Below are 26,836 nucleotides of genomic sequence, written 5' to 3'. Positions count from 1 at the left end.
GATTTAAAATTTGACACAGTTTGAGATGCAATAATGTATTTTCATCAGAGTCTGTAAGTTCTATCAGCTATATGGCCATGTTTTTATTCTCTTTACAACTGAGTTTCAAATATAAAGTGAATATTTTTAGGTAACTGATTATTATTGTAATATTTTAATATATGATGTTTTAAAGAGCTGTAAAACCCGATATTGCCTCATAACATTCTTATTTTGTTTTATGAATTGCTTAATAAGAACCAACATATTTATACAGCGCTCAGCGTATTTTAGAATTAAAGAAAAAGCATTGTTTTATGTTTGATTTCATAGGTAGCTACATCAAGCTGGGAGGCAGGCAGATCCAGAGGATATCATGAAGTTTCCAGGGCCTTTGGAAAACCAGAGATTGTCTTTCCTGTTGGAAAAGGCAATCTCTAGGGAAGCCCAGATGTGGAAGGTGAATGTGCCGAAAATGCCTACAAATCAGGTAATGATTTTTCTCATCACTCTAGATAGATGACTTCTTTTAGAAATAAGTGTACTGTCATAAAGTGGTATCTTGACACTGGATTGAAGAAATATATACCATTAAAGGATATGCTCTATTTATTTGAGAAACCTCCCCTTGTTTTATTCTGAAATAGAACAAGAATGAATTTTTTGTTTTTGTTTGCTTGTTCTGTTATCTGAGTTACAGCTTTAGGAAGGTAGATATATTCTCTTTCTTTGTAGACCAATACTAACAGTAGTAAGCTATCTTTATTTCTAAGTATATAGTTAGCTGTGGAGGCTGAAATTATCTTTAGTAAACAAAAATTTGTTCTGTCTTTCTTGAATATTTATAAGGAGTTAAAGTAAGCTACTAAGGTAATGCTAATGTTGGACACTTCTGGGGAAATAGCCAGCTTACTTCTCAATTACTGTTAGCTATATGCCTTTTCTTTTAGAAGTTTTTATGCATCTATCATATAATCCTATCAGTGTTATTTTTGACAAATAACTATAAAGTTTATGTACTCCCAAAGCTTATTGTATAAGCTCTTTTTATCCCTAATACCTAGCACTGTGCTTGGGATAAAGAATAGTGGCCAAGAAATTTTTGATTTTTGATTTGTAGGTGAATGAATAGCAAATATCTAAGTTCCTCCTTTGGTTTAGGTTAACCTTTGTTCATAGGTTATTGAAATCTATATGCATTTTCTCCTAACCTACTTCTGTCATTCTTTCTCACAAGCTGAAGAAATATGTTTTACATTTACTGTTACTTGTCATTTAACAGATTGAAAATAAGTTAACCTGAGTGAATATCTTTTAAGCTAGGAGCATTTACATATGCTATCACATTTACTATCTTGTTATATCCTTTGAAATAGGCAGTAAGTCCCACTTTGCTCAAGACTTTAATAAGTAGTAGAGGTATAATTTGAACTTGTTGTAGTTCTCTTTCCATTATACTTTGTTTTTCAGTTTCTATTTTTGTGTGCCTGTGTGATTTTTTAGATTACTTGGGGATTCAATCATTCAATAAATGTTCATTCAGTGTCTGCTACATTCTGAGCACTTCTAAGCATTGGGGATACATCAGTGAGAAAAACAGAAATTCCTACCCTTATGTTCTGACATTCTGGTAAGCCTCAAAGCTTTAATACAGCTGGCTTTAGAACCATTTCTTTCTTCCTTCTGCTGTCTCCTTGAGTCAACATGTAACCAGTGATAATATTCTTTTACAACATGGTCTTTGAAGGTAATATTCTACCAAGATTATAGTATATTGCTATATTATCACTTAATCTGGCCTATTTCTGTAGGTGATTTAACAAGTATTATTGAGGTAATACCAGAGAACAGAACAGTATTAGAACTTTGAAGAGGGAACTACTTAAGGATTTGCCTTTAGTGATATCAAGTAGAACCAAAGTTAATTCTTATAAAATGTGGGTGGGCTTGTTCTGATGGGGATAGGGGATAAGACTGGGATGAGAGTAAAGAGGTGTAGTAGCGCAAGCCGCTTGCTATAGTAACCCCCAAGGACGCCTGTCTATTCTAGTTCTAATTTCTTTATTTTCTTCTGCCACTCTCAGGGACTGGCTTTTCTATTTCTCTTTCCACTATTGATTCTAACCATGATTTCCCTCCTAATTGATTCCTTGCAGAAAAGAAACACAGTCTTGTCATTAAGCCATAAACATACTTTTCCAGCTTTTCTAATTTTTTTTTAAGTGCTGATAAAATGGAAAAATAAAATATTTTAAAGGTTTCTGTTATGCTTCTTTTCTTCAGTTTCCTTGTCTTTCTTTCTCTACCTCTGGATCATTCTCTCACAGTTCTCTTTTAATTTGCATCCCCTATCTTCAAGTTTAGGACAGAGTGGTCAGACAAGAATATTATATACCTATCACTCCCCTTCTGTATGCTCACACAGCACTTTACTTCTTTACCATAGCACACAATATTATAATTTCCTGATGGTTTGATTGTGAGTTCCCTTGGGGTTGGGTTGTGTCATTTTTGTTTACTGGCATATAATAGATTTCCAGTAAACATCTATAAAAATGAACATTATCATTTCTTTATAATTAGTCCAGGTTAGAGAAGTTATTTTATATAATAATGTACTTTCGAGTACACAATAATTTTGTTATATGAATTTGGGAGAAAAAATTGAAGACTGGTCCAAGTGACATGCATTTTCAGATATTCTCTATTTTGCTAAAGTGCTTTTGATATGCAAAGATAAAACTTTGCTTCAAGCTGTTAAAATGGTTTTCGTTAGAATTTTGAAACTCTAAGGAATCTTAAAAGGCCGTATAATTATGTGGTTTCTGAATACAGGATCCTGAGCCACTGGGCTGCTGAGTGCATCAAAATCACCCAGGAGGCTTCTTACAGAGATTCCAGGTCTCATCCAGACCTGTTGGACTTGTGGTAGCAATTGTGGAAATTTGTATTATTAATATGCATTAGGTTTGGGAGACACTGATTTACTCTAACCACACAGTAGGAAAGTTCTTCTTCTAACATCTCTGGTAAGTGATTCTGCTTTGGATACTTTGTCCATTCTACTGTGGGAAAAATATAAATTATTGGAAAGATTTTCCTAAATTGAACCTGAAAACTGCTGCTTTCTGGTGGCTACTTATTAGTTCTGGTTTTGTCCCCTGGAGCAATACAGAATAAATCTGTGTCTTTTTTTAAATGGTAGCCCTTTATCTGCTCAAAGATGTGATGAGCCCACAAAGTCGTCCTCTCTTTTCCTGATTGAACATCTCTTGTTTTTTAATCATTATTTGACAAGATTTCTCTTTTACCACCCCAGATCTTCTTTTTCCAGATACACTCTTTTTGTGTGTTTCTTAAGTTGTGACATTTCATTTGTAGTCATTAATGGACAATGAAGTGAAACTATTGCCTCACTTTATCTTGGCTTGATAATTTTGTTAAACTAGCCCTAAATTTTATTGTTTTGGCAGCAATGTCATATCGGCTTACTGAACTTGTTTTAAAACCTTGTTTTCTCTAGTTTTAAGCAAAGTTTCCTTTGTGCCAGATGTACTTTTAGTTTTTGGCCTAGGTATGGTGGTGTTTATTCTTATTAAATTGAAAGTTGTCAATTCTGACCATTTTTCTGGCTTTAAAATTATGATTGTTATCTTATGTGTTGACTTTGTCATTCTTGTATAATCTGTGGATTTGGTAAATAAATAAATCTATTTATCCTGTAGGTTGGTTTCTCTTTTTTCTTTTCCTTAAACAGTTTATTGAAGTATAATGTACAGAAAAGTACACAGATCTTAAGTGTACAGCTGTAAAATACACCACTTTACTGGCACTGCAGAAGCCCCCTTCTGTCCTCTTGTAGTTACTACCATCTACTCCCCCAGACCAAGAAAACACTGTCCTAATATCACAGATTAGTTTTTACTGGTTTTGAATTTTATACATATATATGGAAACACAGAGTATGAACTGGCCTCTTGTTCGATATTTTTTTATGTGAGATTCGTCTGTGTTATTTCATGTAGCCATAATTAATTTATTCTCATTGCCATGCATAATTCTTTGAATTTATCTCTTCTGTTGATGGTCATTAGTGTCATCTTCTTGTGCATGTCTCAGTGAACATATGTGCGTGTCTTTTTGAATATATTTTTAGGGCTGGAATTGCTAGAACCTAGAATATGTGTATATCAGTTTTAGTAGATAACCACCAATTGTTCCAAAGTTGTTATACCACTATTATGTCACATTTTTTGTGGGTTTTTTTGTTTTGTTTTGTTTTGTTTTTACCCCTTCTAGCAGAGTATGAAAATCCTGAGTTGCTCTCCATCCTCGTCAACCCTTGGTATTGTCTTTTCATTTTAGTTATTCTGGTGAGTGTATTATAGTATTACATTGGGTTTAATTTGCTTTTCTTTAATAGCTAATGAAGTTCAGCTTTTCATGTGTTTTTTGGCCATTAGATTTACTTTTTTGGTGAAATGTCTATTCAGATCTTTCATCTGGGTTTCTACTGAGTTGTCTTTTTTGTTAATTGTTTTATAAGAGTTCTTTCTTTTGCAGACTATGTATTACAGATAGTCTTCAACTCTCTTTGTGTTGAACTTTGATCAGTAGAAGTTCTTTATTTTTAATGACCTAAGTTATCAAATTTTTTTTCCTTTTTTAAAGAAATGTTTGTCTACTCCAGTGTAATGAAGATATTCTCTTGCATTTTCTTCTGCAAAGTTGATTATTTTACCCTTCACATTTAGATCTACATTCCAGTTGGGATTTTTTTGGTGGGCAGGGTATGGTGTGAAGTAGGAGTCCATCATTTTATTCCATACAGAGAACCAGCACCATTTATTAAAAAGACACTTTTCTCTACTTCTCTGCACTTTTGTTATAAATCAAGTGACTACTGTAGGCCTATGAATATATTTGTGTGTCTCTTTCTTGCCTCTTTTCTTGTCATTGGTCCATTTGCTGCTCTTTAAATACTGCACTGCCGTAATTATCATAGCATTATAGTAAGTGTTTGGTGGCATACATTTTGTTCTTTTTTTCCTCAAGATTGTCTTGGCTATTCTTAGCCCTTTGCTCTTCCATATATATTTTAAAATATACTTGTCAATTAAAGAAAATTGGGAGGATTATTGAATCTGTCAATTTGGGGAGAATTGACATGCTTATAATAGGAGTCTTCCAATTCATGAATGTAGAATATTTCTCCATTTTGTTTAAAGTTGGTCTTCAGTGTCTTTTTTTTTTTTTTTAAGATTTTATTTATTTGAGAGAGGGAGAAGGACAAACAGTCCCTCTGAGTTTGGAGCCCAATGTGGGGCTTGATCCCACAACCCTAAGATCATGACCTGAGCTGAAATCAAGAGTCAGACACTTAACTGAGCCACCTAGGAGCCCCGGTCTTCAGTTTCATTTAATAATATTTGGTAGTTTAGGTTTATTCCTAGATACTTGAGTCTTGTTGAGGCTATTACAAATGGTATTGTAGATTTTTCATTTTTTTTATATGCTGTTTCTAGAAACTGGTATATGGAAATAAAATGGATTTTTATATATTGACTATACTAAATTCACTTCCAGAGGCTTTTGGATTTTCTGTGTATTATACATAGATATGTTAACTGTGAGTAATCATGGTTTTCTTTCTTTCTATCCAGTTCTTAATACTTTTTATTTTTCTTGTTTTATAGAATTACCTAGGGCCTCCAGAACCTCATTGAATATAAATGATGGTAGCAGGTGTCCTTATCTCAGTTTTAGTTTGAGGGGAAAGGTTTCAGTATTTCACCATTAAGTATAATATTTGTTATATATTTCTTAGATCATCTTTATCAGATTAAGAAGGTTATCTGCCTTAGTTTGTCAAGAGATTTTTTTTTTATAAATAGGTGTTAAATATTTTTTACATCATTGGATTTTGTTAACATTTTGCTTAGGATTTTGCATTTATGTTTATGGGTGAGATTGGTTTGTAATGAGTTTTGTCAGGTTTTCATAATAAAGTATGCTGGCTTTGTAAAATGAATTAGGAAATGTTCCCGCTTTTTTAAAAGTACTCTTGTTTGGGTTGTTATTTCTTTCTTAAGTGTAGGAAGGTTCCACTGGGAGCCTAGAGATTTATTTATGGGAAAATAATGATTCATTTTCTTTGGTAAATGTGAGACTAATCAGGTCTTCATTTATTTCAGTTTCGGTAAATTGTGTTTTTCAAGGAATTTATTTATTTAATCTAAATTGTCAAATTGTGTAAAGTTATTTATGATACCTTTTTAACATCAAAAGGTTCATAGTGATGATCCTTTTTTCATTTCCTTAGTTGGGGTGATTTGTGCTTTCTTTCTTGATCAGTCCTTCTAGAGGTCTGTCAGTCTTTTAGTTCTGTTGATTTTCCCTATTGTATATTTGGTTTTTTTAAGTTCTGTTCTTATTTTAATTATCTGCTTCTGTTTACTTTGTGTAAGTTGCTATTTTTTTATTTTGAGGTAGATGCTTAAATAATTGATTTTCCATTTGTTCTTGTATCTTATTTTATTTTTTTAAAGATTTTATTTATCTGAGAGAGCACAAACGGGGCAGGGGGGTGGCGGGGAAGAGGCAGAGGGAAAGGGAGAAGGAGAAGCAGATTCCCTGCTGAGCAGGAAGCCGGATTGCGGATGCGGGGCTCCATCCCAGGACCCTGGGATCATGACCTGAGCTGAAGGCAGATGCTTAACTGACTGAGCCACCCAGGCGCCCCTGTTCTTGTATTTTAATACACATATTTAAAACTAAGTTTTCCTCAAAGCATAGTTATCCAACCATGTCTGATTTGTTGTTGGATCCACATATTGGGTTCTAAATTTCAGTTACTATATTTTTCATTTCTGGTATTTCCTTTTAGATTTTTTTAATAGGTATCATTTCTCTACTGAAATTCTTCATCTTTTCATCTCTTTTTCCACTTTCCTCTATTGTATATTAAGTCCTTTTCTGATAATTCAAAGTTCTAGGTCTTTTTGTTGCTTCCCTTTCTTTTTTCTCTTGGTTTTTGGTCACTTAGTTCTTTTGTCATGCCTGGTTAATATTTTTAATAGGTTAATTTTAATTCCAATATAGTTAACATACAGTATTATATTAGATTCGGGTGTATAATATAGTGATTCAACAATTTTATTCATTATTCACTGCTCATCATGACAAGTGTACTCTTAATCCCCTTCACCTATTTCATCCGTCCCCCACCAACCTCCCCCCTGGTGATCATCAGTTCTCTATAATTAAGAGTCTACTTCTTGGTTTGTGTCCAGTTTTTTCCCCCTTTGTTTTGTTTGTTAAGTTCCATGTATGAGTGAAATCATATGGTATATGTCTTCCTCTGACTGACTTATTTTGCTTAGCATTATACTATCTAGCATGCCCAGTAATTTTTAATTGAATGCTGAACACTATGAAAAATTGTAAAGGTTCTAGATGTTATCTTGCTGAAGAAGGGTTCAGTCTTCCTTTGGTAGGCGACTGTGTAGGAGATTAATCACTTTATTTTATTTATTTATTTTTTAATTTTATTTACTTATTTGACAGAGAGCGAGAGAGAGAGAACACAAGCAGGGGAAGCAGCAGAAGGAGAGGGAGAAACAGGCTCTCCACTAAGCAGGGAACCCAATGTGGGGCTCGATCCCAGGACACCCTGGGATCATGACCTGGGCTGAAGGCAGATGCTCAACTGACTGAGCCACCCAGGTGCCCCGGAGATTAATCACTTTAACCCAGTGAGAGATATGCCGATGGGAGTCTGGGCTGCAGTTGGGTATGGCTTCATCTGCCTTGGTGTGCCCCACCTCCTAGAGTGTAGTCAAGGATTCCACCTGAGAACTTGGGAGGGTGCTGAAGGGTGCTGAACTCCTTCTTGCTTTTCAGAGGCTTTTGCTTAGCTTCGTACATCCCTGTCCTTCCCAACTTTAGAATTTCATTCAGAAAATTTCATTCCAAAATTACAGGGAAAGTCAGCCAAGTGTCACATTCAGTTCTCTGACCCTTCCTCTCCGCACTTGGCTCCTTAAGTCTCCAAATTTTGTCTCTAGCCCTATAAAAGTCTCACAAGCTTTGTAGGTTTCTTTGCCCTTACTCTCAGCCTCTTGACAACTCAAGAGGATGGGCAAATGCCCTGAAGGAAAAGCTACTACAAAATATTGACTCCTCATTACAGATTTCCCCCAGTATTACAAAGTAGAGCATTCCTGTGAAAACTTTGGTAAGCTGAAATGGTATAAAGCAAAGAAGCAATTACCATTAATTTATAAGGGAAATTTTTTGAGTGTTCCCAGACCCTCTCTTTGGCTTTTCTGATATCTTAGGACACATCTTGCTAACAGATGGGCAAAATAAATCAAGATAAAGCCCTGGTGCTCACAGACACAGTTCAGAGCTTGACGGCTGAGGTGCTGATTGTGGTTTGGGGGAAGGAGATGGGTAGTACCAATTTGCTGCTCTGGGTGTGCCACTGTCTCTGTAACAGGTTGCTGCAAAACGAATGCTGAATGCTATTTTCACTTTTTGCCTTTTTTCGTAAAAGTGAAAATCTGGATTTTTTAAGGTACTAAGGTAGGTTTTTAGTAAAAGATAAGTGACATAACATGGACTTTCGAAATTGGGGGATACTTGTACCTCTTTTCCAGAATGTTGGTTCTGCAAAGCCTGGTTGTCCTAGCAGTTTTGATGACTTCAAAACAAGTGGTGGTGGTGGTGGTGAATAGCTTTTCTAGTTCTCAGCTGGAGTGTAGGTTGCTACCTACTCTATCACAGCCAAAAGCAGAAATGTAATTTTTTTAAAATGTTGAACTTTACAGGTGTGACAAGAGAGGCTGTGGGAGCACAGGAAGGTACTTAGCCCAACTAGAGTTATTAGGAAAAGCGTGGTGAGGAGTGACCATTGTAATAGCTCTTGAAGGATAAATAATAACAGTAGGTAAAAGAGAGAGGGGTGTGTACCGACCAGAGGGAACAGTATGAACAGAGAAGTGATGTAATAAAATAGCATAGCAGGAGCAAGGAAGGACCATAAATACAAGTACAATACAATACTCTTACAGTATGAATTTTAAGGGAGAAAGTGATGGAAGGTGAGTGAGGCTGGAGAGGTAGGTCATGCGGATTTGTACGCCACACCTGGGGGCTTGTACTTAACTCTTTTAGGTAATGGTGAGCCTTTCGAGTTTAAAGCTAGAGAGGATTTGTATTTTAATGATCAGAATAGTGGCATGTGGAATACAAAACCCTGTGTTTTACCAGATTCAATCAATCCATTCTAAGTTCTCTTGAGGATTAGTTAGTTGTTCAACTTACTGACCTGGCTTAATCCTATTTGAGGAATCCATGTAAAAGAAAACAGATTCCTTGACCAGGAAGTACTTTCTAGGGTGGGCAGGCAGTTCTGCTTTCCTTTCTTCCTCCCGTCCTTCCTTCTGAATTGGATCACTTCGACACAGAACTTCATTTTTGTAAAGCTATCCTGATAATATTACTGTTTAGTACATGTTTGAATTGATTTGAAAAAGTGATCTTAGTATGACTTCCCTAAGGGTGAGTCTTAAAGTATTAACTTTTGTGGGGGTTTTTTGTTGCTATTGTTGTTGTTGTTACTAGTTTTGACTAGTGATGATAATACTAGCCATGCAGGAATGCTTTCTTGGCCCTAATTCCCATATTTCAATATAAGGTATAAAGTCCAAAGATTTGTCATGATCTCTTTCATAACTAGTTGTATTACAGTTGGTTTAAAATAATTATTTGTATGTAGTGTTTTGTAAATTTGGTTTTTTCTGGCATCATTAGAGTATCAGGTATTTTTAGAAGTGGGAAAGAACAAAACTAGTATTTGAGTGCCTTTTGCATTCTATGTGCTTTCTAAAAGTTGGCTCATTTAGTTATAACCATGATACGGAAATCTCTATGTAACTGTGTTCCCAATGTTACGTACTCTTATAGCACATTATGTCCAACTTTTGTGGCACTTCTTACAATTATATGTTTGTCGTTTGTTTAATGTCAGACAGCAAATAGGCACATTGTATATAATTTGTCATTTAGGGATCTTTTTCTCCTCCGTCCCCATTGTATGGATCTCTGAGCTGAAGGTAGAATTAATGGTGTCTTTGTTCCTCATTACTACTCTGGATCATTGTTCTTTGACCTCCTTCAAGCCTCCCCAGTTTCATCAGATTCTATCACCATCTATTTCTCCTTGTGTGAATGTATTTCCTTATCATTGATGTGTTTGGATGGATGGCTTAACATTACTTTTTTTTTTAATTTAAAGATTATTTGAGAGAGAGAGCGCACACACAAGCTGGCAGAGGGCCAGAGGGAGAGGGAGAAACAGGCTTCCTGCTGAGCAGGGAGCCTGATGCAGGGCTCGATCCCAGGACCCTGGGATCATGACCTGAGCCGAAGGCAGATGCTAACAACTGAGCCACCCAGACGCTTTCTCCTTGTGTGAACGTATTTCCTTATCATTGATTGGGTGGATGGCTTAACATTACATTTCTGTTTGTTTTGGCATTTTAGATAAAAGCTCGTCTTGGTAGGGATTTAATTTCTCTTGAATGCTTAACTCTCTTCATCTAGAAGACTGCCTTTACTTCGTTCCCAGGGACCTTTAGGAGCCCCTAGTCCAGAACTAGATCTTAAGGTAGCAGCTCAGGGCTCTGTGGAAAATGATATATTATTGAACCAATGACCATGCTAATAGCTCTTTGACTCAAGGCCTAGTTGTCAGTTTGTGTCTGCTTCCTCTCACTTTTCTTGAGAAGCCACAGCTCCAGATGATGTTTTGCCACCTTTTTCAGACTCTTTTTGTGAGAGAGAGAATTCAGCTCCTGGTTCTAATAGCCTAACTCCAGTGTCCTCTGTCATGTTGGACAATAGTCTGTGCAGGACACAAATTCCCTTGCTACTCTGTGCACCCAGAACTTGTCGAGCCCACAGTTTCAGTTTGTGAACTGCCTATGTTTTTTTTTCGATCAATGGAATTACACCACTGATTCTCAAGAGTATCCATTCCTAGCAGTCTTTTTCACCCACCTTGATTTTATTTGCAAGTCAGAAGAGCTTGACAATAAGTTATTTCCTCCAGGTTGACATCATTCTTATGCTTTAAGGTTCACAGGCTTGGGGCGCCTGGGTGGCTCAGATGGTTGAGCCATCTGCCTTCGGCTCAGATCCTGATCCCCGGGTCCTGGGATCAAGCCCCACATCGGGCTCCTGGCTCGGCGGGGAGCCTGCTTCTCCCTCTCCCTCTCCCTCTGTCTCACCCCCTGCTCATGCTCTCTCTCTCTGTATCTCTGTGTCTCAAATAAATAAAATCTTTTAAAAAAAAAGTTCACAGGCTTAAAAAAAACAGCTCTTTTCCATGTCTTTAAAATGATCATATCCTCTCCTTACTTTTTAAGAAACAAGTTTGTTGCTATCTCCTATGAGAAGCTTTCATTCTACTTCCATATGGGACCAAGTGCCCTTCCAGTGTATTCCCTTAGCACCCTGTGCATACCTCTCTTTTACACTAAACATAGTTGATTGACATTTTCTGATTGCCTCGCTATGAGACTTTTAAGTTTAGACGTTTAAACAGGGAGCTTTTTTTTTATTCATCATTGTATTCCCAGGACCTATCATGTGATGGACCCTGAATATTATAATATGTTATTAATATATTATTAATATGAACTGAATTAAATGTTTTGATTGTTCATAGTTTTAACACCAGCTTGGTGGTGAGATGTTAATGTGAGAGGTTGTAAACCATTTTTATCTCAATTTCTTGTCTGTATTTCTTGTGCAGTAGTCTAGGGTCAGTCTTTATTTGACAAAAGGAATTGACTAGAAGGTGGATATATGGCAGTTAACCTTCTAAAATACCAGTTATAACTGAGTTTAGCTAGATGTAAAAATGTGTGATTAGTTGGTTTGGCCAACACTAAGAAACCGTTTACTATGTTGTGCTGAAATGAAAAGTGACAGAGGAATTGGAAAAAAAATGAGAAATTAGCTTGCCAGTGCAATGGCAGAGATTATAATGAGCACTGAGTCATGTATTTCTCACAACACTAAAGAAAGCCAAGAGGAAGGAGAGAAGAAATTCCAACTGAAATATCTGTTTGAGGAGATACATTATTAAGATATACCGCCCACCCTGCTTTCATGGCTCTTAATGTATCTCTCTGTGATATAAGAATTAATTTCATAAAATTGACCTAGAGTAATCAGGAAAGAGGTTTAAGCTATGGTCTCTCTACTTTCCTAAGGAATGAGATAAATAATATATTTTAAAGGATTTCCATCTAAAATGGTTGTAATTACAAAGATGCAGTGCTTGGATTAAACCTTTACTTGTCTGGAACCCTCACTTATTGAAAATACTTTTTCCCACTAATCACAGAGTCATTTCTGTACTCTGTTGTGTTTACCTGGTTGAAGTAGTTCTCATGGATCTGTTTCATTTATTATAAGTAGATTATTATTAGGTTGGTTTTATTTTGTATTTTTTTTATAGTGCCTGCAAAACTCAAGAGTAAAGATAGCTAAGTCATTGTTGCATTAAAGTGTGTAGCTTCTAAAAATTAAGCCTGTACTCAGCAGTTTAAAATAATATGTAGGAAGCAGTAATGTCATATGTTTGTATAATAATCTCTCCATTGGTAAATTAGTTCAGGTGAATTTCCCCTTCAGTATTCTTCCATGATCTTTAAATGTATAATTCACCTATTGTCCCTGATATCTTTAATTTATTCCTGTTGACTTTAGTTTTGTTTCTAATGGGCTGTCATTCTATTACCATACTCCATTTACATTTCCTAAGATGGTTTAATGGCTGTTTGCTGCCTTAGAAAGAAATTCACTATATTTTCTTATTCTCTAGAATTGGGAAACTAATTCCAAAACTACTGTCAGTTGATAATAGTGTTACCTAACCTTTAAAGTCTTAGATTCCCTGGACACCTTTGTTTAATTAAGATAAGGTATATGGTAAGATGACATTGTGAAGATTTTATTTAATAAACAATGAGAATATTGGATATTGATAAATTGCTATGACCAGTACATAATGTTTTATCTTTGTACATCTTAAGTTTGATAGATTTTGAGTAAACTTAAAAACACTTTTAACATATAAACATATTCCATAGCATTTGCTAACCTTTTAAGAGAGAATTCATTCTTAATAACTTGGAACTTCACTTGTTCTTTTTTATTTTTGTTTTATCTTTTAACTGTTCCCTTGTAGAATGTTTCTCCATCCCAGAGAGATGAAGTGATTCAGTGGCTGGCCAAACTCAAGTACCAATTCAACCTTTACCCAGAAACATTTGCTCTGGCTAGCAGTCTTTTGGACAGGTTTTTAGCTACTGTAAAGGTAAATATTTTAGGATACACTTAAACACAACCTCTTGTTTGAGGGTTTATATACTAAACCAGGGGCAATTAGTAAATATTCTAGAAAGTGACAAGGAGTGAACAACCTTCTTGGACATGATCTGTGTCCCTATAAGAAGGCATGATGTTTTCCATTATTGCTGTAAATTTTTAGAAATGTTTTGAATTGTATTCTGTAATTTTATTTTTGCTATACCAGTATTCATAACATATACTTAACCTATGAAGTTTTTGATTTCCTGATTTTAATATAAACGGTATATCATCAGCAGAATATTTAGTCATCTTTTAACACATTGGTGTAGTAGATGTTATTGGTAAACTAGACTAGAAAAGTATAAGCCTATTACACATTTTTTTCTGTCACTAGTTATTGACTGTACTGTGTCGTGTTTTGAAAATATATAAATAGTTTCTAGAGGCATGCATTTGGAATATAATAAGATGAACTGAGCATAAAATAAGTTTGGTATATTTTTGTTGAATTATAGCGTACAAAAATACATGAATAATTTTATATTGTCTCTGTTGGTATATCATTGGTTATATTATGTGAAATTGGGTCATAGTAGGCCCTCAGTGGATTTAAATCAGAAAGTTAGCATTTATTTAATGGCAAGGCATGAAAAAGTAGAAAAGCAATTCATTTGTTGTCATTTGTATGCCTAGGAATATGTAAGCTGGGGGAACTGTGAATTCAATGCTAAGGATACTGTACTCTGTTATTAAGTATGAAAAATAGAAGTCAAAGAATTATGGAGTGGAAGAATTTGGATGGCCACTCAGTTATCTTTTATGTTTCACACTTGTACCCTTAAGAGACGTAAAGAACCCTTAATTATAATGATACTAATTGCCTGAAATTTAGGTTCTCTGACATGTCTACTTTTATCTCACTATCCAGGCCCCCCTCCCAACTTCTGACTCTAGCTAACCTCCTTTTCACAGAGAAAGATGAGTTTAAGCTTAGTGTCCTTTCTTGGTTTTTATGTTCTTCACAAACTATTAATGACCTTATTGTAGCTTCTGTCATAGAAAAGATTCTTACCTTATTATTAAACATTTTAAAGAGATTTGGGGAAGTTTCTGGATCAGTTAGAGAATTGCCAAGTATTTCATTTTTTTCATATTTCTTATTTAATGGGTCCTGTCATGTTATTATGTAAGATTATCTTACTTAGATGGTTAATCTATATTGAAACAACCTAAAATGTAGTCAAGTTTTAAATAAAGGGACTTAAAGCAGACCATACAAACCTGCAGCAGTGAATAGAGCCTCAATCCTAGCTGTGCAGAAGAAAGTGCTATGTAGCTCTTTAAAAGTATGGACCCTGAGCCCTATCCCAGAGCTACTGAATCTGAATCTCTAGTTGGTAAGATCTGGATGTCTGTATTTAAAGAAGCAAAAACAACTGCACAAATGACTCTGATGTACATCCAGGAATTAGAACTACTCTCTGTTAAAAAAAAAAAAATCATACTTGCTATTGGGATTCTTTTTACTATGAAATTTATTGGTGCCCTTGATTCAGGAGTTGCATTGCCTTCCTTCAGTTGTTAACTGTTGGGCTCTTCTTTGTAGTGAACTCTGATTACCTCAAGGATTTGACCTATTGTATACTTGGGGAAATAAGGAATCCTGGAAAACTATCTTAGCTAAAAGATATGCCTTCACTTCCTATATCACTTGTGTGGTGTCCCTTAACTTCTGAGACATAATAGACATCGTATTTTTGGAAGTCCTTCTAAATCATAATGTCTGATTAATATTAATGATTAAATAAAAATATTAATATTATTGAACCAGCTTTTTTTTTTCATATAGTCAGAGGACTAGAAGGTTCCTAGACAGTATGCCACTTACACTGAGGCAGTGGTCACTGGTGTTTTTGTTACTTAAGGCCACATCAGGTCATCAGAAGGTTTTCCCTAATTTCACAGGAATGTCATATTTAAGTATAAAATAAATATCAAAACAGGTTTTCTTCATGTTATGTAACTTACCTCTGTATCATTCAATGTAGTTGGAGTTAAATTGTTCTGGTTATTTAAAACTGGATTCTGATGCTGGGTTTGACAAACCCTTATTCTAACAGTGAGGTAGAAAGTAGTCCTACCTTATCTTAGATAAGGAAAACAGGCAAATTCAAGCCTTCCTATGCATGTCAAACCGTTTAGAAAGTTTTTTCCTCCTACTAATTGATGATGAGTTTAGGAGCCTTTCTTTCTCACCATGGAACTTGAATATATACTTGTTTTTGTGAACACTTAATTAGAAAATTTCTACTCCCCCACTAACACCCTATAGTTTTCTTAAAGCATCTGGAATAGTTTATAGTCTTTTTTATTTTATATTGTCTCTTTCTTTTTAATTCCCTTAACATCTAGTATGGTAGTGTTACTGATACGACAGATAAAAAGAGTAAAAGTAGCTTACAAAATACACACATGTACAAATAGATTTTTAATTTTTGGAATTTTATTTATTAAATAGTCTTCTAAGAGTAAGTTCTTCTCTGCTAGATAGATATTTAACTTTGGCTAACTAGCATTGGTTGAACTTTTAACTATATAATATCTTAGTATTTTCATAGAATATAATTATGGCTAGGATTGTGAAGTTAAAAGTTAGCCCTGGTTTTAGAAAGCAATAGGTGAGAATCAGATTAATTATTCCTTAGAATTTTGTGCATACTTGTCTGACGTGCATATCTAGTTTTTAAAAATAAACTCTTTTAACTTTTTGAAAACCACTGATGTTGCTTTTTTCCCTCTTCAAAATTATAGGCCCATCCAAAATACTTGAGTTGTATTGCAATCAGCTGTTTTTTCCTAGCTGCCAAGACTGTTGAGGAGGACGAGGTAAATACTTTCCTTTAAAAATTAGTTAAGTCTCTTTCTTGAAAATTTCTCTCCATTTATTAACTTGCTTTCTGTTTACCAGAACAAAAACTGAAAATTAGTTTATTTTTTTCCTCTCCTCTTCACTCTGCCCCGTTCCACTTTGTTTTGGACAGAGAATTCCAGTACTGAAGGTGTTGGCAAGAGACAGTTTCTGTGGCTGTTCTTCATCTGAAATTCTGAGGATGGAGAGGATTATTCTGGATAAGTTGAACTGGGATCTTCACACAGCTACACCATTGGATTTTCTTCACATTGTAAATACACCTAATGTCTCCTAGTTTTCTATGGGAAAATGTAGTCTTAGTAACAGGAAAGTAGAGGGCCCACTCATGTGTTATGACTTGGGAAAAGAAAAATTAGAAATTAGGATATTACCCTATGTCAGATTTCATGAAGCTAAAATTACAAACTTAAGAAATTGAGTAATACCTGAGGTTACATCAATTTCTATATATAATTTATCTAAAACTTTAAGTAAAACTAGTATTATGTTCTTGTGGTTTTTTTCAGTTCCATGCCATTGCAGTGTCAGCTAGGCCTCAGTTACTTTTCAGTTTGCCCAAACTGAGCCCCTCTCAACATTTGGCAGTCCTTACCAAGCAACTCCTTCACTGTATGGCCTGCAGCCAACTTCTGCAATTCAAAGGATCCATGCTTGCTCTGGCCATGGTTAGTTTGGAAATGGAGAAACTTATTCCTGATTGGCTTCCTCTTACAATTGAACTGCTTCAGAAAGCACAGGTAAGGTGTCAGTCAAAGTAAGTGTCCATTTTAAGTTCATCTCTTCCTGGGATACGTAAATGATTATAAAACTAAGAGACAATCTAATCTTGTAATGGCAAACCACTTTGAAGAGGAGACAGGAGTAAAGTAATATACACTTTAAACTTATGGGCTAGGTGAACTTTTTTCTCTTAGAAAGCTTAGATAGTATTTTCTTCTTTTCAACCCTTCTAGGTTACTTAAAATCTTTTTTTAAGAATCTTGAAAAACTAGTAAGATTCTCTAAAATACATTGTCCTCTTGTTTTGTATGAAGAACCTTCCTAGCTACATTTGTAGGTTTCATCATAGTATTTGTTTCTATATTTCTACTTATTTTGTAAAAGATAAATTAAAACCGAATGGCAAGAATTTGCTTTTTAGACAAACAATTTATTGTTGGCTAGGAAGTGAAGTATTTGTACTAGACTTTGGCAAGTAGAAGCCATCTTTCTGAAAGAGGTTTTGTCCTGGTAGCTCCTATTATTGCCTAAGATTTTTCCATCACTTCTCTCTGCAAATTGGCATAAAATGTTATAGGCCAGTTAAATTTTTTATCAATTATCTATATAAAATGCAGGAGTTTCAGTGGAGAAAATTCTCATTCAAATGGAAAGTTAGTAAAGGTGCTATATGTTAGCAACTACTTTGGATAAGCTTATTGGTTCTATTCATGTCACCAAATAGAATTTAAAAGTTTACATCTGCTGCAGACCATACTCCTCTGCCAAATGAGTCCATAAAAGACTTATGGATCTACTTTCCCTTTATATGTCCCTATTTATTCTTATTTGATGAAGTTATTCTGATTTATGTTATTGGATTTTATTTAGAGAAAAGACTGTTAAATTCTGAGCTTAAGTAATTACATTTTATAATAAAAAAGAGCTGCAGTTATCGAACTTACAGAACTTAGAATGCTGTAGAAGAAGAACAATAATACTTGAATTTCGTGTGTTATAAGATGTGTCATAGATATGAACTGTAAAAGTTAGACATATAAGTACCTCAGTACTACCTCTTAGCTCTGAGAATTTCAGACCTTAGTCTGTGAGCAGAGAAGGATTGAGGGTCTTTTCATAAAAAGGTTGGTGATCAGAGCAATATATTAGCTAGAGGCCCATTCCTCTTCTGTGTGCTTTGTTCCACTGTTTTTAGCGTGGCTCGGCTTGCTCTACATCCCCAGGACAGGCATAGGATGTTGGTGGTAACACAGGCTGTTTCTCCTTTACAAGGGAGACATTTTCTTTTAATAGCATATCTTAGATTGTTATAATTGAGAAGTATTTCCATTGAAATAAATGCTATAGTGGAAATAATTCTAGGAGATAGTTGCTATTTAGTGAGAATTTTTAGAAATTATCATAAACCACCATATAACAGTAGTGTGGCACAGGGAATTTACTTTCCTACCTACAGCGTTGTTAAGTGAAATTGAATGTTAATCATTTACATTAGACTGGAAATGGGGGAAGGGATATTAATAGAAAACCTCTGCATTTCATTTTCCATTTTTTTATTGGAACAATTGACATGTTTAAATGCTCTGACTTGGTCTCTGTGCCTATTCCCAAAGCCAGTACAGAGAAAATTTGCTATATGAAGTGTTACTGTCACAAAGAAAGGACAGACTTTGAAGCATAAATAATAAGACTGTTGTAAATAGAATTTGTATTCTGTAGCTCTGAGAGCTTGTTCTCCACTAAAAAAATACTAGAGGATATGCTTATTCTCTTTCATGAGTCTTCCGATGTTTTGGTGCTGTAAGAATGTTCACCGAAATTTGTTCTCTTCTTACTGAAGGAGTATTACAGACTTAATTTGAAGGAATCTTCTTAGAAATCATTTCATTCAACTCCTTTATTTTAAACCTGCAGTTCAGGGAACTTGGGACTTCCTCAGAGACAACCAGGACTGCTTAGTAGAGAACCAGTGCTTTCCCATATACACCTTAAGGATTTAGTTTGGTGGTTTTCAGAGTTTCTTTTAGAACAAGAATCCTTCCCTTGACTCCAGCAAAATCTTGTACACACACAATCCCTGAATATAAAGTTAGAAAAGTAATACTTTCTAATGTGTATTTGGGGCAGAGACCTGTTGGGTGCAGCCTTAATCCACATGGCCTCTTCCCTTCTGCAAGCTGTTTGGACATAGTTTGAAAACCAGTGTTCAGTTCTCTTATACGAATAGTTATGGTCCACAAACATTTATTGAAAAATCTATGATCTAGGCACTGGGGAATACAGTGATTGTAAAAAATGAGAAAAGGCCTCTGCCCCATGTAGTATTCAAATTATAATGGAGAAGAGAGTTAAAAACACCACCACAGACTTTGGAATTTGGTCTTAACAGTTCTCTAAAACCAACTGGGACTGATAGCCAACATATGTGGCCCAAACCTGATGGATCCTGAGTCTTTAAGGCTCAGTGCTGTCTTTGCTGTAAGTTCACCTGTGTTTAGGTGGGAATACCAGGTCTAATATCTTGTAGTTAGATGCGTGATAAGGCCATCGAATATTCCTCCTGGATTCTCGGAAATCTTTGCAACGTATTGGTGAGATCATGCCCGAATTACTTCTGCCATGTTTGCCCGTGTCCTGGTTTGAGAGGACTTCCAGTGTCCATCAGAGACATGCCATGCTGTAAGGGGGCCGCTCTCACTGGCTCTGCCTTTGTTCGCTCGGGACTGCAGACCAAGTACAGCAAGGATTCCTGCTTTGAAAGGCAAGCCTTCCTCCTAGTCGCCTACCCCTGTTGTCTTAGCTCCCGTGCTACTGTTGGTCACCTTTATGGGATGGCTCCCCTCTTTCTCTTACCTGCCTCTTCCCTTGCATGACCTGTGTAGCTGTACTCACACCCTTCTGACTAATGTGACCCACCTTGAGAATCTCAGGATATTAACTCTACTGAGTGTGGTCATTCCCCTAGTCCCTAGCTAGACGGTCGTCAAAGTAGATGTTCTTGGCCGTGGTGTAGTTTAAAACTAGAGTGGAGACTTAGAGAAGCAGGCCTTCCCCACCAGGGTCCCCCAGTTCTTGAGGGTGCTGAAGGTCGGACTGCTGCAGCAGGTATTTTCAGTGCTTCGTGCTGCCTGCCTTTCCTGGGGCCATCTGAACCTGTCATGTAGGTCCTGCTCTCCTGTGCCCACTTCATCAGTAACCCATCTGCATGTCTGCCCTGCAAACTTCCCGTGCTTCCTGCTCCACCTTCCTTGGTGAGCTGCATTACAGTGGTGGTTTTCTACACCAATAATGGTAACCATTATTTGAAATTTGAGGAGATAGTCATGAAAAGTAACAAATGTCCTCTGAATATCCCGCAAGTAGAATGAGTTCATTTTAAATCTTTTGGTAACTGTTTCATTAGAGGACTTTTGTCTGGTGTCTGAAGTTGTAGTAATTCCAGTTTAGGTGCTTGTTCTGTTTCCTCCAGTGGATCTGAACAAGGGTCACACTTTCGATTTGTTTACTTAGAACAAATTCAGGTAGTAGATGAGAAGGAATTTCTTTTGATGTGTTATTTTGGACAAAGGATTTAGTTGGATGGAAATAAGTTCATATAGATGGTGTTGGTTTGATAATGTCTTTCTTGCCCTGTCCTTTTCTAAACTAGAGTGGACTCTTGAACAGCGCGGGTTTGAACTCCACCGCAGTACACGACTGCAAATGTCTTTTCTCTTCCTTATGGTTTCCTTAATATTTTCTTTTCTCTAGCTTTATTGTAAGTATATAATACATATACAAAAATGTGTTCATTGACTGTTAGTGGTTATTAGTGAAGTTTTTGGGGAGTTGAAAATGAGATGCAGATTTTCGACTGTGGGAGTTGGCGCCCCTAAATGCCCCGTGTTGTTCAGGATCAGCTGTATAACTTCCTGTTAACTTTTTGCACAGAGAAAGATTATAGTGGCGTAGTCTTCCTTTTACTCTGAAATGTCTTTTTCAAACCAGTACCATCTGTGTGAACTCTGCTTTGTAGAATTCTGCTGTGGCATTACGCCCAGTGACCAAGGCTTTAGAATACTGTGATACTTTTACTTTCTAGACCCCTAAGTATTAGTCATTTGCTAAGGAATAGTTTGTTAGAGTAGGTACTTTTCAGAAATAATTCTTATACTCTAGCCTTTTTTTCACTTTCCAATTTCTGTCTTTCACTTCCCTGACCTCCCTTTTACAAGCTTCTTGAAGTATTGACAAAAGCTCCTGAAAGAGCTTTAAAGCCCTGTCCCTCTTCTCTGTTCTTTGCTTCCTTGTTTTTAGCATGGCTCCGCTTGTTCTGCATCCCTGGGACATGATAAGCCCTCGCCTACAGTTGTAAGCTTAATAGTTGGGGACTATTCTTTAAGTATTATGAATTCTTTTAAGGGAAGAAAAGAAATTCTAAGACTAGCTAGTAGTATTTTACCCTTAGGGTGTTATCTGGTGTCTTTCAAACAAGGAAAAAAATTAGTGAACCAAATGGTAGAAATTAAAAATGGTCATTTCATTTTTGTGTATTGTGCCTGACAGTTTTAGGCATTTTAACATTTGTACTGTGGTGATAACATCTGCCTTTGATTCTTCTTTCCACTGATACTTTCCTGGGTAACAAGTAATGAATATTTTTAGAGATAAAAAGTCTTGTGACCGGATGTGTTCGTTGTTCTTGCAGATCATGCTATTTTCCTTCATTTTCTCTGTGGTATTGCAAACAGTCATGCTGTGTACTGTAGGTTATATGGGTATGAATAAGATGTGGTTAAGAAATGTCTAAAAATACTTATAAAATACACAAGACTGGAAAGTGATCCCTGATAGTTAATAGTCTAAGTAGGCTTTCTGGAGATGGCGGCAGTTAGCCAGACCTGGCAGGAATAGGTAATACATTTTCATTAGGTAGAAATAGGATGAGCAGGAGTAGAGTAAGACAGGGCAAGATTTGCACAGAATAGAGAGAGCGGGCCTGTTTGGCAGAAATGGAGAGCACAGTTTGGGATATGCCAGGAAATAAGGCTGAAAAAAGGTTGGGCTCAGATTGTGGAGAGCCTTATACCAAGCTAAGGAGGTTAGCTTATTTCTGGTAGGCACTGGGGTGCCGCTAAAATATTTGAATAGGGGAGAAATGTATGTTGCTAGGGAAAGTAGGACAGAGAGACTAATTGTACTCTTCACCACAGGGAGGATTTTGAAAGCCTTTCATGTGTAGTCATTGTGCTAGAAAAGAAACTTAAGGAATAAAGATGAATACGATACAATGCCTGCCTTTTGGGGGCTTATAGTCTATAAAGGAAAAGCTAAATGGTTAAGTAGATTATTGTAATACAACGTGGTGTATGAAGACAGGTTGAAATAGAAACAGATGACCCTGGGATTTGGGTGTGGGGGCCAGGGAGAGTCAGGGGTGGCTTCAGACAGGATACCTGAACTATCCTGAAGGATAAGAAGGAATTAGTGAAACCTCCAAATTAAACAAAAACATTTCTTGTTGTTATCAAGCCTGCTAATTTCTACAGAAATATCATTTATCGAAAGTTCTCATTTGCTGTTTTAAAAACAAAATAGTTAAATTGTTTTAAATTCTTAGCCAAATGATCAGCCCTATCCCTTAAATTCTTTCATGCCTCTGGCTTTTTCCCTAAATTCTGAATGAATTTTGTGTTTATCTGTCCTTGTGTCTTCGTGAAGAGATTAGAAGAGGCAAAGAGGGTGAGGTGAAGGGTCTTCTAGACAGAGGGAATTAGACTGAACAAAAGTAGATGTTGGATATACACAGTGAACAAAAGAGAATAGTTTGTTTTCATGAAGATGTTCAGCATGTATTTACAAATACAGAACTTAAGTTCCAAAGAGTCTGACATTAGAAGTACAGATTTGGACACATTTCCTAAGAAGATGATGGGTAGGCTGGAGGGATCGATGAGTTTCAGGGAGAAGGTGTGGGAGAGAAAAGAAAGCTGGGGAGGACAGAGGGCACAGGGAGGGAAAGTGGCCAGCAACATGACAGCGTAGTCTGTATTAATTAAATGATCGACTGGTTTTTTTCCTCCTGGCCCAGATGGAGAGCTCCCAGCTGATCCACTGTCGGGAGCTTGTGGTGCATCACCTTTCTTCTCTGCAGTCTTCCCTGCCTCTAAATTCCGTTTATGTCTACCGTCCCCTCAAGCACACCCTGGTGACCTGTGACAAAGGAGTGTTCAGATTACATCCCTCCTCTGTCGCAGGCCCAGATTTAGATTTCTCCAAGGACAACAGCAAACCGGAAGTGCCAGTCAGAGGTGCGGCAGCCTTCTGCCATCAGCCCCCAGCTGCCCGTGGGTGCAAGCATACCTCTGCTAAACGCAAAGTAGAGGAGATGGAAGTGGATGACTTCTATGATGGACTCAAACGGCTCTATAATGAAGAGAATGCTTCGGAAAATGTGGGTTCTGTATGTGGCACTGATTTATCAAGGCAAGAGGGACATGCTTCCCCTTGTCCACCTTTGCAGCCAGTTTCTGTCATGTAGCTTCCAGTGTTACCTTCAAGTGCAAACTAAGGTAGACTACTCTGGGAATGGGAACATGGGAAAACCAGGAAAGGCTATATACAGGTGTATACCTTAGCAGGCCAATTTGAAGTGAGCCAGAAAAAAAGCCCGTTTACTTGTGTGGCAAATTATAATCAACATTATTTAAGCATTTAAAGACCAAAAAAAAAGTGTGAAATTCAAAAGATCCAAATTTTTTTTAAAGTAAAAAAAAATTTTGTAGTGTTTGTCAGTTCCATCCTTTTCTCTGCTAAAATGTAATGGAGATTGACCCATCTCAAAGATTCATATTCAGTGGTTTTTTTAAAGTTCCAAAATTCATAGCTGGCACACACCCTGTCTCCAGCATCCTGATTTAATTTTCCTTGTTTCTGCTTGCTTCTTTATTGAATACTTAATGAACTTTATGCATGTGGATCTATAGCCTGACTTCCACTGATTAGGAAACCCTCTAAATCATTTTTTAGCAATTTAATGAATAAATTATTTCAGTGTGACAGCCATGTTTAATCCAGGACTCAAATTAATCCGAAAAGGGTACTTCAGAATTGCCCCATATGAATGAGAGGTGGTAATAGAAAAAGGACTGGCATTACCACATTGATTTTGTGTTTGTCTCATTTCAATTCTTGGAGGTTGGAAACAAAATTACTGTTTTCATTTTTGTTTATCTTAAATTGGAACTTAAAAGTGGCATGTAATTAGGACACTCTTAGATTTGTTGAAAGCATTTTTGACTTTTGTATAAAAGAATTTGTGATAAAGTATATCCAGGTGCTCACCAAAGAAACATGTAACAACGAAGGTTTTGGTTTTTTTGTTTTGTTTTTGGTAACTGATCGGTTTTCACTCATTTATAATCAGTAGGAGAGACTGTCTAGATGTTGGGGCAGCTCTATGATTGGGGTCTGTAACGTGTAATAACTGAATTCAGTACCCTAGATTTATGTTAAGCTATTAGTATTTTCTTGATGAAAGTTATTCACCCTACCTGTATTTCTCTTAATGACTTCTGGATCCTGAGCTCCTTGTGCAGTCTGAAGAAGGTATTGCAGTCGGAACCATGTACTGATGATAAAAAGCCTCTGGTAGCAATAAAAGTTGTCCTTAACCTTTGTTATCTTTAACTTTTTTCTGCTTGCCAAGTGGTACAAATTCCTGATTGCTAGACACTGCTATTTCAACTACAGAAACGATAAAAATCCTAATTATATGCCCAAAGAAAATAAAACTTAGGAAAAGGGGATTTAAGTGTGACTGAGGAATGTAGGTTTTGACAAGAGTTTTTCTTTTGTGTCCTTTTCTCACCTTCCAAATCGTAAGTTTTCATCTGATGGAACAGTTTGTGAGAGCATGCCAGTCCTGGCATCACATCACAAACTAAACTATTCCAAGATTTGGAAACTTGAACTTTATGGGTAATTGTCTGGTGTTTCCTGATGCTTACAAAGCCTATCATTCCATGAAGCCTCCACAAAGGCAAGGGAATAAACTTGATGATTGGGCATAAACTAGTTATGCTCTAATCTTCCATTTTAAAAGAAAAAGTGCATCCTCTGACTCTTGAAGATGAACTTTAGTGAAGCAGCTAAATATTTTTCATTCAAAGTTATCTGTGGAGAACTGAATATCTTTTCTACAGAGGATTGATTAATGTGGGGGAGGAGGGAAGGACCGAGAAGGGGGTAGTGCTCCCAAATGCCAATAAAAAGATAAAACCGATTTGTTGGAAATGCTCCTGACACAGCCTTTGTCTTGAAGGAAGCTAGCTAGAGCTTAGCACTTCACTCAGCCCAGCTGATGAGACTGAGCTTAACATTTCCGCCGTTGAGGGAATTAAAGACACTGGTGTCTGCCCCCTAATAGCAGCATTTCTTTTCTCCAGTGTTAGAAACAACATGTATGTGTGTCCTCTGTACTCTACATACCTGGATTTTAAGTTTCCTAATTTTCTCTTTCTGGAGTTCCTGAAATACAGTCATGCTTGAGCATTACTGCCCAGAGCACCACAGTGGCCTTTCACTTAACGGTATGATTAAGCTGCTGATTCTTGGCCAACATGGTGAGGAGCTTATCGTCATCCTTAAGGTAATTTGTACGTTTTCAGCTGGAAAGGGAAGGAAGATATTGTGCCATCTGCTCTCATAACCATCCTGAAAGATCGTATCCCTGGTCTGCATTAGCAAGTTGAGCGTTAGAGAACTGTCTAATGCCACATAGCTAAGAATTTTTACCCCTTTATGTTTGCTAATGTGAAGTTTTGTCTAACAATTGTTAATTCTGAAGCCTCCAAAATTCTAGAAATTAGCCTTTGTTACTAGGAGGAGTTCTCCTATCTATGCCCCATATTAATGTTTTGAGCTTTGGCCACTAGATGGTGCTTCTAGGAAAATAAAGCATCTTTTTAAGTTTCTAGGAAAAATTGAATTACTTAGGCTTACTGTATGAGAATGAGCATTTGAACACTTGTCTCTTGTTGCCAAACGTTAACATCATTTGCAGTTACAAATTCACATCATTTAAGGCACAGGGGACCTGTGTATCTGGGACTCAGGGCAAATGAGCAAGATCTGCTGAGGTATGGGGCAGATTGTGTCCAGATAGGTCTCACACCAAACACAAAAACAGAACCAGTTTTACAAAACTAATCCTAATTTTTCTTGAGTTGTCTAGTCCTGCAACATAACCTAGAAATGCAATTGAGAAGATTAGTTTCCAAGTCCCCAAACCTTGCTGCTTTCAGTTTGAGTTGGATTTGACCTAATTCATTCAGACAGAAAAGATGAAGTACAGGCTTAAACAGCATAGGTTGTATCAAGGAATTAAAAGCTTTCACTCCCCATAATGAGGAGCTTAGTGGTTTTTATGACATACTATTATGCCTAAGACCCATGGGTAAGACAAAGACCTCCCTCTTGCCATCTCTGCATTATTGAAAAGGCATAATAAGAGGTAACCAAGAATGTCTTACCAGAGAAATTTGGGAAAAGCTCACAACTTGTTTTTTTTAGTTCTCAGGAGCTTCTGAGTTAAGGATAAAATGGGAAAAACTCCCTTTCTCTTGACTGTAAAGTACAATCTTCCTAGCGTGTCAAATGCTAGAATTGTTGATCTTACTGTGTTACACGACAGTAGGGTAGTAAAACAGTATAGGCCCAGTGAACTGGTTTCTCATTTCTCACGAACTGTTTTGTTAGGCAAGAAGACACTCTAGAATGAAGGGCAACCTTAAGCAAGCAACCACTGAAAAGCAATTTGGGCAAGGTGGGAGGAGA

The 26,836-nt window shown here is 36.5% G+C and overlaps 1 protein-coding gene across 2 annotated transcripts in view; it reads left to right on the top strand.

The window, feature by feature from the left end:
* Positions 1–24,677, top strand: part of CCNI (cyclin I) — a 33,133-nt gene extending 8,456 nt beyond the window's left edge. The window contains exons 2-7 of one of the 2 annotated variants that reach the window (XM_027598450.2): positions 313–469; positions 13,244–13,372; positions 16,180–16,254; positions 16,410–16,550; positions 16,807–17,037; positions 23,091–24,677. In XM_027598450.2, coding sequence (XP_027454251.1) covers positions 356–469; positions 13,244–13,372; positions 16,180–16,254; positions 16,410–16,550; positions 16,807–17,037; positions 23,091–23,540 — 1,140 coding nt within the window. In that variant the 5' untranslated portion in view covers positions 313–355 and the 3' untranslated portion in view covers positions 23,541–24,677. The remainder of the gene's footprint in view (positions 1–312; positions 470–13,243; positions 13,373–16,179; positions 16,255–16,409; positions 16,551–16,806; positions 17,038–23,090) is intronic. The other variant, XM_027598451.2, reaches the window with a different exon arrangement.
* The last annotated feature ends 2,159 nt before the right edge of the window (positions 24,678–26,836 follow it).

The sequence above is a fragment of the Zalophus californianus genome, chromosome 2, assembly GCF_009762305.2.
Source record: "Zalophus californianus isolate mZalCal1 chromosome 2, mZalCal1.pri.v2, whole genome shotgun sequence".
Classification (NCBI taxonomy): Eukaryota; Metazoa; Chordata; class Mammalia; order Carnivora; family Otariidae; genus Zalophus; species Zalophus californianus.
This window is presented reverse-complemented; position numbering and strand designations above follow the sequence as displayed.